Genomic DNA, 13,266 nt, shown 5'->3' on the forward strand with positions numbered 1-13,266 from the left:
AACAGTGGCTACTAGCAGCTATCCTGTGTCCAGGACTGAGCTGGCCAAATCATGTCATTCCTTATGATAACCCTCTGGGGTAGTCACTCTTTGACATAGGGGGAAAGGGAGGCTCAGAGGCGTGCAGAGACCTGCCCGAGGCCACGGCGCTAACCAGTGCAGAATCTCAGGATGAAACCCTGCTGTTCTAGGCTTTTCACTGTTTCTTGCCTTAGGAGAACCTTGCATTCAGAGAAAAACTTTCCCAAAAGGTTTGCTCTGTTGGTGTTGGCTGGTGCTAATGGGCACATGAAGCTCTTAGGCCTTGCTGCCACCTGGCCCGTGAAACAGGGTGGTGAGTCCTATGTGTCTAGATCTGGCCTCGCTCTGTGGGCACTCCTGTACCCGGGGATTGCTTCTGCACGCGTAATTAGCCCCCTGCAGTCCCTCTGCTTCCTCTTATAGAGTGTTAAAGTCAAGAAGGGGCCACTGGCATGAGACAGCCAAGCTGGCGCCTGGAAACCTTTCCTTTGAGCCCATTTGTTTCTGATCCAAACCCGTGTTTCCCTTGCCGGGGGACATGACCGCCCTGGTGGAAACGGCAGAGAGGCTGCTGCTTCCCGCTCCTCTCAGCGGCTTTTGGCAGAATTGATCACTCCCTCCTCAAAAACACTCTCAGCTTCCAGAACGCCACACTTGCCTGGTTCTCCTCCTGTCTTCTGGCTCCCTGCCCAACCCTCACACGTGGGTCTTTCTCAGGTTCTGTCCTTGTTCTCGAGTCTTCTCCTTCTTCCTTCCAAAGGTCGCAAAATGGCGGCCCGGCGGCCTCATGAGACCCACAGGCAGATTTTGTTTGGTCCTCACAGTGTTTTTGTTTTTAATTTGAATGCCATGAGGCGGGGCAAGCACTCTCCAAGTTCGCCACAGTCCCCATCATTCCCTGTTGTCTTACACCCGTCCGCTTCACACATTTTCATCACCTGCCTGGTCCCTGAAGCCATCTGAGTTTTCAAAAAACCCCTGCTACACAGGCTGCCTGGGAGATCACCCACTGTCACGTCTTCGCTGTCACCAATGCCTCCTGCTCCATCACTCACACTCCTGAGGTTCGCCTAGAGCACTTGCTCACACGACTCCCAGACCCCCGCCCTCCCCCCGCATTAGATCCAACAGTTCCAGGGCAGGGACTGGAAACTCACATGCCTCCAGGGGCCAGGCGGGTCACATAAATGAGTGAACTAGCCAGGTATAAGAAAAGTCGACGGCCAGAAATATCATCAAATCGGATCTTTACTGAACTACGGTGAATGCATGGAACATAATACAAACATGGATGATACTGGAGTTTATATTTTTAAATTCAAAATTGAAAAAATACAAATTGAAAAATAGAAATATTTAACTATTAAAATTTTCTCTTTCGTAATTCTTTTTGCGCCTTTGAGTTGAAGCCAAAAGGCTGGCGTCTTCCCTTCCGCACCAAGATGTGCCAGGCCTTGGGGGGCATGGTGGGGATGGGCAGTTTAGAATTCGGGCTTGAATCCTTCAACTGGGAATGATATTTGATTTGATTCAGGTTCGTAACGGAAAACAGCTGTTCACCAGTGTGGGCTCTCCCAAACACTGGGTATTCAGGACAACCACTGGAGATAGTTGTAGAGTCTCACCATCTTCACAGATTTGTACTTAGGAACCAGCGCCGTATTGCACTGTAGTTCAGTGACTACTATTTATGGTCTGCATTCACACAAGAGACATTTACCAACAAAGGCAAACTGGACAGTATCAGTTCCTTTTCATGAGTCTGGATTCCGAGAGCCTCGGGAAATTTGGTCTTTAACCACAGGATCTAGGTGAACACAGTCTGTGCCGCCTCCTTCCTTTCTGGAAGCCAACTGCAGCACAGGAAGGAGTACGGGGTTTTTTCCTTGCCGGTGGATTCCCCGTCTTTGCCAGGACTGAGCATATACGTCATACATTCAAGTAGCTGTTTGTGGATGTTTCCTTGCGGAGAACATATTCAGTGTTCAGAAGGGTCATCACCTTGACCAGAAGTCTCTCACTAACCTTCTCAGGGGAACCAACTGTGGCTTTCACCTGATTTCAAATGAAACAAGTTGATTAACTTGAACAGTTCAGATTTCTTCTACAACTGGGTCACAGAGCTTCTGTGAAACCTCTCAGGTCAAGTCACCATCAACTCTCTCATGAGGGACTGGAGCCCAGGAGCAGGAGTGTGGGTGGGGAGCATCAAGGTGCATGCTGTTCCATTTCTCAGAACAAGTCCACTCCTGATGACTGATTCAACCTGACTTCGCGTCCTTGCCAAATGCTGTCACCTTGGGTCGCGGTGTCCTGCCAAGTCCCCCTGTCGTGACAGCTGTCCGTAGTTGTGCTTAATTAAGAACTCTGGCCAGTCTCTGTTAAACTATTCGTTTCTCTCAATACACAAAAAAAGACATTAGTCCTTTCCCAGTGTTGGGCCTGCCTTGGCACCACGTCACAGACTTCTTCGGTCACATCAAGATTCTTAACACCACAAATAAATAAAGCTAACTGGGTGGTAATAGTTTATGAGCAGCGAAAGAAAAGGCCACAATCGACTGGACGCTTTCGAGCAACTGGACCTGCACATCCCCCGAGTCACCTCCAACTCACTGTGCAATGCAAATGCCCATCAGACTTAAATAATGGTCTCAACAGTCACGTGTTTCCGTGCAGGACACGTCATTCTGCTCCTTCATAAACTCACCATCTGCTGCAGCTCTCAATGCCCAGGTCATTCTTGCCACGTGATTCCGGAACGGCATACCACTGCCGCACCACTTGTGTTGATTTGCTTTTCAAAACGAACCCTACTGACACTTGAGTCCCTTTTTCAGCTCGTTGAGGATGGCGTCCCGAGTCTGCTCTGTGTACTGGTCGTAGCTCTTACTATGCTTTGATTCATAGTGGCGCTTCAGGTTGTACTCTTTCAACACAGTCACGTTTTGTTTGCATATTAAACACATAGGCATGCTCTTCACTTCCACAAAGAAATAGGCTCGCTCCCATTTTTCTCGGAACACGCGGCCCTCTCCTTCTTTCTTTCGTTTTGCCGCTTGTGATAGAGACATGGGTACAAGAAAGATTTCACTTTCCTCTGAATGCTACCACAGAACCACCACAGTGCAAGCCCCATGACAAAGGCAGTGACCCTCTGCCTCACAGGGGAGCCAAGAGGGAGTGGTGGGGACTGTGGCGAACCGGAGAGCACACGCCCCATGGAGAGGGGCAGCTCCAGCCCGTTGTTGCCAGGCAGAAGGGCGGGCCCAGGGGTGCCAATTCTTCTGACTTGTCAAAAGAAGCCAAGACTGCAGATTTTGTGTGTGTGCCTGTGTGAATTATCCTGATTTTTAAAACTAACTCGTAAGAAAAAAATGCCACATATGCTAACACAGGGAAGGCCAAACAAAACTCATCTGCACCATGGCCCATAGGCCACCAGATTGTAATCTCTCTCCTGGGGTGGGGCCCGTGAATCGGCATGTTAACCAGCATCCAAAATGATGTGGATGCTGGTGGTCCAGGCATGGACCGCGCACTCAGCAACACTGGTCAAGTCTGACAACAGACAACTCACTCTCACCTCAGGAGAGACCGCCCTGCGCTCCAGGCTTGTCTGGATCCCCTTGCCCTCAGGACGTCTCTGAGGACATCCTTCAGGTCCCTCACCTTGCCACGTCCCAAACCTGTTCCCTGCTGGGTACGCCATCCTACAGACGGCCCCACCATTCTTCCCGTCCACAGCCCTGAAAGGTCAGTCTCTGACGTGGACCCAGGGACTGCCCTCTCTCCACGTGTCATGTGTGCTTCTGTGGCTTGAACCGCCAAACATACACTGTCCCCTAAGGACCTACTACCTGGACGTCCCTTGGACCACTTGTACTCACTACCAGCTCCTCCTCCCAGGAGGCTGACCACCTACCATCACATAGTACTGGCCCCAGGAACCAACCTCTACCACCCAGCCTCAGCCCTCCTGACCTCCTTCTGGCCTCATCACACTCCACAGCTGAGAGGGGTCTTTCTGACACCCAGAGCCAGCCAGGCCTGCCCACTGCTCAAAGCCTCCTGGTGCTCCTATGTCCCCAAGACAAACCACAGGCTACTCCGTTTGGAATGTGAGCTCCTCAAACTCCGCACCTGCCCATCTCTCTACTTCCCTGCGCACTCATGCTCCAGAAGCATCCATCAACTTGCTCCTCTCAACGTCCCAGGCTTTCTCCTGCCTTTGAGTATTCAAAGTTTCTGTTCTCTGCACCCAGATCACCCCTCACCTCCTTCCCTCCCTGCTGCTTCTCTTTCAAGACTCAGGAGCTGGGGCTGGGTCAGACGCCTCTCCCAGGCTCCCATGGTGCCCCTGCTGCCTCCATGAGCGTTTGTGTCCTAAGCGCTGCCTGCCTGCCTGCCCCTGCTTCTCCCCCAGACCAGGCTGCACCAGACTGCCTGACTTACCACCAAGGCCCCGGCGTCACCCACCCAGGGCCCCAGGGATGTCTGCTGAAGTGAGAACAAGGACAGAGATGCCTCCCCGGGGTTTCCTCCTGCCCAGTCCTGGGGGATGTCAGTGACGGGAGCCGGGGCGTGTGTTGAAAAGGAACTTTATTGGGTGCTGGGGATTCAGATGAGATCCATGAGGATGTCGTCCTCCATGACGCTGGGCTGCAGGCCCGGCTGGGGGACCGGGCCCCGGGGACCCCCGCTCAGCAGCATCTGACCTGAGGGGCAGTGGGGAAGGGACTGCATCTTCCAGTAGGCCCTTGGGCCCAGGAGGGCCCAGAGGCACTGTTTTCTAGGCAGCCCTTGGGGGACCATCAGAGGTACCTTCTAACCCCATCTAGTTACAAATGTGCTGTTTCCCATGAGCCTTTGGGAGCCCTTCTCCAAAACGACTTCTCTGGCCCTAAGACCACATTTCCCAGCAGTCCCAGGAGCACACGCAGGAAGATCATGGGAAATGCTCTCAACCCACTAGGTCCTTGGACCCATGGGCTGTACCTTCCCGGAGCCCTCAGAGCCCCGAAAACGACATGGGGGAACCCCTCGTTCTTGGATCCTATGTCTTCCCAGGAGCCCTCAGTCTCAGTGCTCTAGCTCAGGGGCTGCTGGGACACTCAGTCCAGACCTCTGCCCTCCCCCGGGTCCTCTTACCTGGCAGTGGAGCCCGTGGGGGAAGCTGTGTGGGCCAGGACTGGGCAGGTGGTGGATGCAAGAGTGGGGGCCCCAGCTGGGGCTGCCCCAGGCCCTGGTGCGGTGGGGGCAGCAGCGCAGGAGCCCCTGGTGGCTGGAGGTGGTGGAGGGAGGCCTGGGGTGGAGGCACCCCAGTCTGGGGCTGGGAGAACACAGAGAGTGGCTCAGAGGCTCCTGGTAGAGACTCCCCACCTCCCAACACAGACACTGCTCAAAGAACAAATCAGCTAGTAGTGAGGGGAGGTTTTTCTTCAAAGGTGGGGGATGGATGGAGAGGAGGCCATCTGCCTTCTGCCTAAAGCCTTGGGCAGGTCTTCATTCACACCCACTAACCACAGTCAACTACCCTCCTCCCAGAAAATAGGACCAGAACTGCCAGGGCCAGGATCTGGAATTCCCACCACCCTACCCCCACACTCACCGGTGGTGGGTTGAGGAGAAGGCTCCGCAGCTGGGGGTTGGCCCCAGGGTTCTGGGGCCGAAGGATGGGTCCAGGAGGGGGTGGGCCAGAAGCTGTTCCAGGAGGGCCTTGGGGGGCAACTGGCGGGGGCTGGGCAGTACTCTGGGGCTGGGGCTGCCCTGTGGCCCCAGAGGCCCCTACGGTACCCTGAGGCTGGGGCTGTGGTGGGCGGAGCTGGAGCTGCTGGGAAGAGACACGGGTGAGGGAGAGGGGCAGGGCCTCGCATCCCCCTGTAGGCACAGTGCACAGCCTCTGGGGCCTCCCCAACCCAGCCCCGAACCCACCAGCCCTGTCCTCACCAGATTCTGTGAGGGCCTTGCTTGGTCCTCCAGAATGGGCCCCAGCCCAGGGGGTGCCTGCTGTCCCCCCATCTGCATGGGGAGAGAGGGGCAGGTCAGTAACTGAGAGTGGTGGCGTCCTGAATCTGAGGCGGGAGGACCTGTGCCCTGAGGGGAACTCGTAAGGAGATGGGGACCTTCTCTTTGGGGTTCAGTGGTCTGGGAGGGAAGCCATACGTTCCCAGGTCCCGAGAAGGAAGCTCTTTGTTGGGGCTTTGATGTGGATGCTGACAAGGGAGAGAGACTGCAAGAAAACCTGAGTGGAACTTAGCTTGGGGGTTGCCACGTCTTGGGAGAAGGGTGAGCATCTGCGGCCCTAGAGACCCCCGGGGGAAGCTCATGGGGCTTGGCCAACTGAGCTGCAGGGCCTGGGCACTAGGTGTCGGAGCGCCGGCTTGGGGACTGTGACCACTCACTCCTCGCTGCTGCTGCTCCAGCTTCTGCTGCTGGACCTGCTTGTGGTTGGTGATGACCTGCCGGATGCCATTGACGAAGCCGCTCTGGTCGTAAGGGATGAGGCCCATGAAGATCTTCTTCTTGGACGAGTACAGGAGCATAAGCACGCGCACCTCACAGGGCGCCGTGTGGGGGAAGTGCACACAGCCCGCCTGCAGGGACAAGAGCTCTTCAGAACCACTGTGCCCTCAAAGAGGCAGTCCTCACTCCCTCCCCATTCCAGAGGGTTCTAGAGGCCACACAGGCAGGGGGAGGTGAGGTTTCTACTGTAGAAAGTTAGGGAAAACAGGTGTGCTTCCAGCTGTTCCAGAAACAGAAACTAAGGAGCTCAGGGCAAGCTGGGGTTCTGACCGCCCACTGAGAGGGAGAGCGGAGAGAAAGCACTGGAACCCAGCTCTTCAACCTTCAGCCACCACCTGCACCTCATGGGCCCAGTTTCCTTGGCCATAAAATGCCAAGGTTGCCTCCTCAAAGGGCTGCTGAGGGTCACAGCCATGAGAGAGGGCTTAGACGCAGAGCACGGCACCCACAGGCCTGTGATCAACAGTGGTGTCAGACCCAGGGTATCCAAGAGCTCCACATCAGCATAGGCCAGTGTGCCCCATGGGCAGTGCTCCACCATCACAGGGTCGCTGTGACTATGGGATGTCTGATACACATAAAAGGCCCTGCCCGAGTCTCAGCCCACAGGAAACACCCGGGAACCATCACTGGTCATCAGGCATGGAGCGTTCAGGGCAGGCGCTCCTAAGGGAGGTGGCTGACCTTGGCAAAGTGAGTTCACTTCTCTGAGCCTCGGTTTCCTGCCTGAGACAGACCCTACCTAATCCATATCCACGTGTCCTCCTCCCTGTATTCCCAGTGCTGTCGGGGCTGCAACATGTCCCAGCCCCAAGACAGCCACGGCTACCTGCTCCCAGCAGCCTCCCATCAACCAGAGGTGCCCAGAGGCCTAGATCTGGCCTAGGAGGTGAAAGGAGGCCTTCTTGGGAATCTGAGAACGTTTCTGCCGTTCTGAAGAAAAGGAAATACACAGCCCCTTCCCCTCCTTCATGTAAGCATACAGGATGCCAGGAGCCATGGAGCTATCTTGTGACCATAAAGGAGAGACTAAGAGAGCCACAGTACCCTGGCCCTGATGTCACAGACCTATGAAACCAACCCCAACAGCTGGCCCCCGCTGGATGTCCTGTTCTGTGAAAAAAATAAATGCCTGACCTCTCAGAACCCAGCTACACAGTGTGGCCACGTGGTCAGGCCATGTGCAGACAGTGGGGTGGCCGGTCCCAGCTGAGCACCGGCCGACAGCCAGTGCTGTGTAAGGAGCTGTGTGAACATCCAGCCCAGTCAAGCTTTCAGATGACTAGAGTCTCAGCTGCCATCTGATGGCAGCCCCACGAGAGTCCCCAAGCAAGATGGCCCACAGAGTGCAGGTGACCCGCAGGATCAAAAAAAAGCCTGAGTGCCCCCAATTGTCTATTTGTTTGGAAAACTGTGTTACTTGCAGCCAAAAGCACCCTTAACTCTTAGGAATGCCTTCTTCACAAGGTTCTGCGAGGATCTGTGAGGTGATCCCCCTAAGGTCCTCTTTCCTGCAGGAGTGCCTGGTGCACTGAAGTAACTGATCTGCTCGGTACAAGCGGAATTATGTCTCCCAGAAAGCTACGCTAAGGCCAAGCACAGTGGCTCACATCTGTAATCCTAGCACTTTGGGAGGCTGAGGCAGGTGTATCACTTGAGGTCAGAAGTTCAAGACCAAGCCGGGCGTGGTAGCTCACGCCTGTAATCCAAGCACTTGGAGGCCAAGGTGGGTGGATCACCCGAGGTCGGGAGTTCAAGACCAGCCTGACCAACATGGTGAAACCCCGTCTTTAAAAATAATAATAAAAATACAATTAAAAAAAAAAAAAGTTCAAGACCAGCCTGGCCAACATGGCTAAACCCCATCTCTACTAAAAATACAAAAATTAGCCAGGCACAGTGGCACAAGCCTGTAATCCCAGCTACTCGGGAGGCTGAGGCAGAGAATCACTTGAACCCAGGAGAGAGAAGTTGGAGTGAGCCAAGGCTGTACAATTACTCTAGCCTGGGCAACAAGAGTGAAACTCCATCTCAAAAAAAACCCCAGAAAGCTGTGCTGTGGTTCCAATCCCCAGCACCTGTGAAGGTGACCTTATCTGGAAAGAGGATCTTTGCAGATGTAGTAAGATGAAGTCATTAGGGTGGGGCTTAATCCAAAATGAGTGATGTCCTTATAAATAAAGGGACAGAGAGATATGGAGAGAACTCCACGTGGAGACACACACAGAGAGAAGACTGCGGCAGGATGGAAGACCCTGGAGCGATGGCGCCTGAAGCCTGGAGTTACTGCCGGAATAGGCACTAAGAGGACTCCCCTTGAGAATCTAGAGAGAGCACGGCCCTGCCGACACCCTGACCTTGGGCTTCTGTCCTCCAGAACTGGGATAGAACACACTTCTGCTGTTTGACGCCCCTCCACCTGTGGTAATGTATTACCACAGCCACAGGAAACGAACGCGCCCCGTAAACCCAGGCCAGAATTGACAGCTTCCTCCTACCTGCTCCTGTCACATCCAGGTCACTTTTTTTTTTTTTTTTTTTTTTTGGAGACAAAATCTTGCTCTATCGCCCAGGCTGGAGTGCAGTGGCACAATCTCGGCAAACTGCAACCACCGCCTCCTGGGGTCAAGTGATTCCCCTGCCTTAGCCTCCCGAGTAGCTGGAACTACAGGCGCACCACCGTGCCAGGTTAATTTTTTTTATTATTTATTTATTTATTTATTTTTAAGACGGAGTTTCACTCATGTTACTCAGGCTGGAGTGCAATGGCGCGATCTCGGCTCACCGCAACCTCCGCCTCCTGGGTTCAGGCAATTCTCCTGCCTCAGCCTCCTGAGTAGCTGGGATTACAGGCACGCAACACCATGCCCAGCTAATTTTTTGTATTTTTAGTAGAGACGGGGTTTCACCATGTTGACCAGGATGGTCTCGATCTCTTGACCTCGTGATCCACCCGCCTCGGTCACCCAAAGTGCTGGGATTACAGGCGTGAGCCACCACGCCCGGCCAATTTTTTTTATTTTTAGTAGACATGGGGTTTCACCATTTTGGTCAGGCTGGTCTCAACCTGCCTACCTGTGACCTCGTGATCTGCTGACCTCGGCCTCCCAAAGTGCTGGGATTACAGGCGTGAGCCACCATACCCAGATGTATTTTTTTTGTATTTTGAGACGGAGTCTTGCTCTGTCACCAAGCTGGAGTGCAGTGGCGCAATCTTGGCTCACTGCAACCTCTGCCTCCCGGGTTGAGCCTCTCGAGTAGCTGCGACTACAGGCACGTGCCACCATGCCCAGATAATTTTTGCATTTTTAGTAGTGACGGGGCTCAAACATAGTTTCACCATGTTGGCCAGGATGGTCTCGAACTCCTGACCTCATGATCCACCTGCCTCAGCCTCCCAAAGTGCTGGGATTACAGGTATAAGCCGCCAGGCCTGGCCCCAGGTGACATTTTTAATGTGCAGTATCCCTCAATCTGATGCATATGATTGTAATAAAAGTTAAGGCTCTAAAAGACAGACAAGAAACCTAAGCACATGAAGTCTACCCAACCATCAAAAATCACTTCCGTGGGCCCAGGCACCCTGGGGATTCCTGTCAAAGGTCAGCAGAAAGCAGGACAAGAGTCAATGCCCCTCGGGCCCCCCACGCCCTGGACTCACAAAGCCATTGCCCATGATGCGGTAGAGGCCTTTGAGAGACTCCAAGTCCTTGTTGGTGAAATGGAACTGGACCATCCTTGAGTTCCGGAACAAAGGGCCCAGGGTGGTCTGTGGAGACACAGAAGTCGGCTGGCATCTTTGTGTGGGGAAGTGAGGAAGGAGGCACAAGGCGGGAGTGGGGTGGGGAAGGGACTAGGGAGGAGACAGCAGGGCTGGCCCTCCACAGCCACTCACCAGCAGCTGCTGGGGGATGAGCTGCATGATCAGCTTCTGGGGCCACTGCTCGGTCTTCCTGTGGGGCGATGCCAGGAGAGGTGTGAGGAGGGGCCAGCCCCAGCCCTACCGCACCCCGCCCCTGACAGTCACCTACAGGTTCTCGCCATGATTCACGTAGACCTGGCAGGGCAGTGACCGTGTCAGCTTGGTGTTGGCATCCACAGAGGCAGGTTTGGGTTTCTGCAGGGGAGAAACAGCATGTCACAGTGAAAAGGGCCATGAGCCTCAGTCCCCCTCAGCCCTCATGTCCTACTCTGGCAGCCCCAAAATTCAGTATGTTACCTAGGTGGATTCTCAAGAGCCCTGGGCCCCTCATCTGGATCACCAAGTCTCCAACTCCTCAAATATTAGGTCTATTTGTCCAACCCTAAAACCCCACAATGCACTGCTCCCCAGAGGCCAGTCCCCCGGGGCCTTCTCAGGGCCCCAAATCCTAGGCTCTTCTGGGTTCTTTGCATGGGGACTCTCTCCTCTGTACAAGTCCAACCACCCGATGGGGCTCCTGACCTGGCCCCAAGTCCCACGAGTCCATCCCAATGAATGCCACCAAACTCAGTACTACAAATCCCACGCATCTGGCCCCATGTGTCCTACGTGCTCTACCCAACAGCCCCAGGAGTCCCGAGTGCCCAGTGGACCCTTAGGCCCCTCACCTCCTGCCACTCGAGGACCCCACTCCAGGCCAGAAGCTTATTGGAGACTGACTGCTGCCCCCCAAGTGCTGGGGCTCCCAGCTGGGCTGGGGAAGGGCCACTCACCCCTCCTGGGGCCACAGTGCCTGCCTGCCAGAGGGGAGGAAGGAGGGCCATGAGGATGGGGAAAGAGGGGGCCTCTGGGGGCCATCTGTGAAGGTAAACCAGGAAGAAGAAAAGGCCCCTTCTTCTGCATCTGCATCCCCGGAACAGCAGTTGGCCAGCCCAAGGACCCCAAATGCCTGCACACTGCAGGATTCGAGGAGTCATAAGCCCCATGATGCCCTGGACTGCCAGACCCAGGGATTCCTTGGGTTTCTCAGAACGGTTCTGGCCCACCTGGAGCCATGAGCCTCACATTCTGTCCCCAGACCCACTCAGCTCAGCTATCTGCAGCACACACACCACAAGCCCCCAAGGCCCTAGGACCGCTAGACCCACCAGACCCACATACCCTTGGAAGGCAAATGACTCAACCTCTAACTGTCCTAGCTGTGGGCAGCAGGAGGAAGGAGCCAGGGCAGGAGGCGTGCAGGCACCTACCATGGATGGTGCCCCAGGTTGCGCTGTGGGAGCCAGGCCCGAGCCAGGGGCCACAGTGGAGACCAGGCTGGGCTGGGAAGCAGGTGGCGGCTTGGGGGCGCCAGGGGGTCCTGGGGGTAGTGGGGGAGCTGGGGCCTGGCTGAAGGGGGGACCCACTCCAGGAGCGGCTTGTTGGAGAGGGGTGATGGGCGAGACTGTGGGAGAGAGCAAGGGAAGAAGTGGGGAGCAGATGTGTGGAGAGAGGCCTGCCTGGCCCCTGCCCGCCCTGCGTCCTTGCCCCAGGACTCACAGCGAGGGCCCAGCCCAGCCTTCTGGTTCTTGGCAGCCTCCACTGCATTCTGGGCGGCCACCTGAGCTGCACTCAGGTTCCCAGGAACCTGTGGGTAGAAGGGAAGGGGCTGGTGAGGACCATGGCCCCCCAGTACTGGTGTCCCACGAGGCCATACTACCCACAGCTCCACAAGGTGCAGCCGCCCAACTGGGGTAGCTCCCGACTCCCATCACCCTGCAGGCAAGCTTCCATGGTCCCAGGACTCCCACCCTCCCAGGGTCCCAAGAGGACTCCCAGCATCCCATAAGCTCCAACATCCAGCTAGATCTCTCCCCAGCGGCCATGGCTCCTCCAAGTCCCCAGAAGCATGTCCCTTCCTGAAAATATCCATACCTGGTACTGCGGGGGTACAGGGGGAAGAGGCTGCTGGGGGGCTGCTGAGAGAGTGGCACCCGAGGGTGCGGCGGGAGGCAGGGGGACTGGCTGCTTTGGCTGGAGGGGGCCTGGGGCCGAGCCACCCCCAACTGAGAGCAGGAGGGACGGCCAACCCCGGAGAGAAGGGGTTCAAGGTGGAGAGAGAAGAGAGAAATCCAAAATCCAAGTCAGAGGGTGCTGGCTAAACACCTGGGTCCCCCATCCCCAACAGTGCCCAGGCCTCACCAGGCAGCACGAGGCCCCGAACCAGCACCATGTGCCTCGGGTCCTGGCTCACATCTGTCGGAGGCTGCAGCGGCTCCAGCAAGGCCGGGGGAGCTGCCTTCTCAAACAGAAGCCGAAGGGCCGGAAGCTTCCGGGGAGACACGATGGAGAAGTGGATCCCCCGCTGCAGGAGAGGGGCCCAGCAGTCACGACGGGGGCTCCCTCCATAGGGGTGTTGGGGCCAGCCCCCAAGCTACCATGGTTGTGGTGTGGCTAGACGGCACCAGCCCTACAACCACAATCCCCGCTGGGCTTTGAGGCACGAGACTCTGAAACCGGGTATCACCTGCCCCAGGAGACTTGGTTCTGGTTTTGTCAGTAAGACTAAGCGGGCCAGGCAACGTGGCTCACATCTGTAATCCCAGGACTTTGTGAGACCAAGTCAGGCAGATCATGGGAGGCCACGAGTTTGAGAACTGCCTGGCCAACACGGTGAAACCCTGTCTCTGCTAAAAATACAAAAATTAACAGGGCAGGGTGGCGGGTGTCTATAATCCCAGCTACTCGGGAGGCTGAGACATGAGCATTGCTCGAACCAGGGAGGCAGAGGCTGAAGTGAGCCAAGATCACGCCACTAC

General features: G+C 55.8%; 1 protein-coding gene across 7 annotated transcripts in view; it reads right to left on the bottom strand.

Annotated features, from left to right (window-relative positions):
* Positions 1–1,253: 1,253 nt before the first annotated feature.
* Positions 1,254–13,266, bottom strand: part of MED25 (mediator complex subunit 25) — a 23,706-nt gene continuing 11,693 nt past the window's right edge. For 2 of the 7 annotated variants that reach the window (XM_017512558.1, XM_017512568.2), the window contains 13 exons: positions 12,650–12,812; positions 12,383–12,513; positions 12,008–12,095; positions 11,719–11,912; positions 11,137–11,265; positions 10,578–10,663; positions 10,442–10,499; positions 10,208–10,315; positions 6,426–6,617; positions 5,971–6,042; positions 5,633–5,854; positions 5,173–5,353; positions 1,254–3,079 (listed from right to left, as the gene is read on the bottom strand). In XM_017512558.1, coding sequence (XP_017368047.1) covers positions 2,835–3,079; positions 5,173–5,353; positions 5,633–5,854; positions 5,971–6,042; positions 6,426–6,617; positions 10,208–10,315; positions 10,442–10,499; positions 10,578–10,663; positions 11,137–11,265; positions 11,719–11,912; positions 12,008–12,095; positions 12,383–12,513; positions 12,650–12,812 — 1,869 coding nt within the window. In that variant the 3' untranslated portion in view covers positions 1,254–2,834. Of the gene's footprint in view, positions 3,080–4,605; positions 4,740–5,172; positions 5,354–5,632; positions 5,855–5,970; positions 6,043–6,425; positions 6,618–10,207; positions 10,316–10,441; positions 10,500–10,577; positions 10,664–11,136; positions 11,266–11,718; positions 11,913–12,007; positions 12,096–12,382; positions 12,514–12,649; positions 12,813–13,266 lie in introns of those variants that run through there. The other 5 variants (XM_017512560.1, XM_017512564.1, XM_017512563.1 and 2 more) reach the window with 5 other exon arrangements.

This window comes from Cebus imitator, unplaced genomic scaffold (genome assembly GCF_001604975.1).
Source record: "Cebus imitator isolate Cc_AM_T3 unplaced genomic scaffold, Cebus_imitator-1.0 Scaffold473, whole genome shotgun sequence".
Taxonomy (NCBI): domain Eukaryota; kingdom Metazoa; phylum Chordata; class Mammalia; order Primates; family Cebidae; genus Cebus; species Cebus imitator.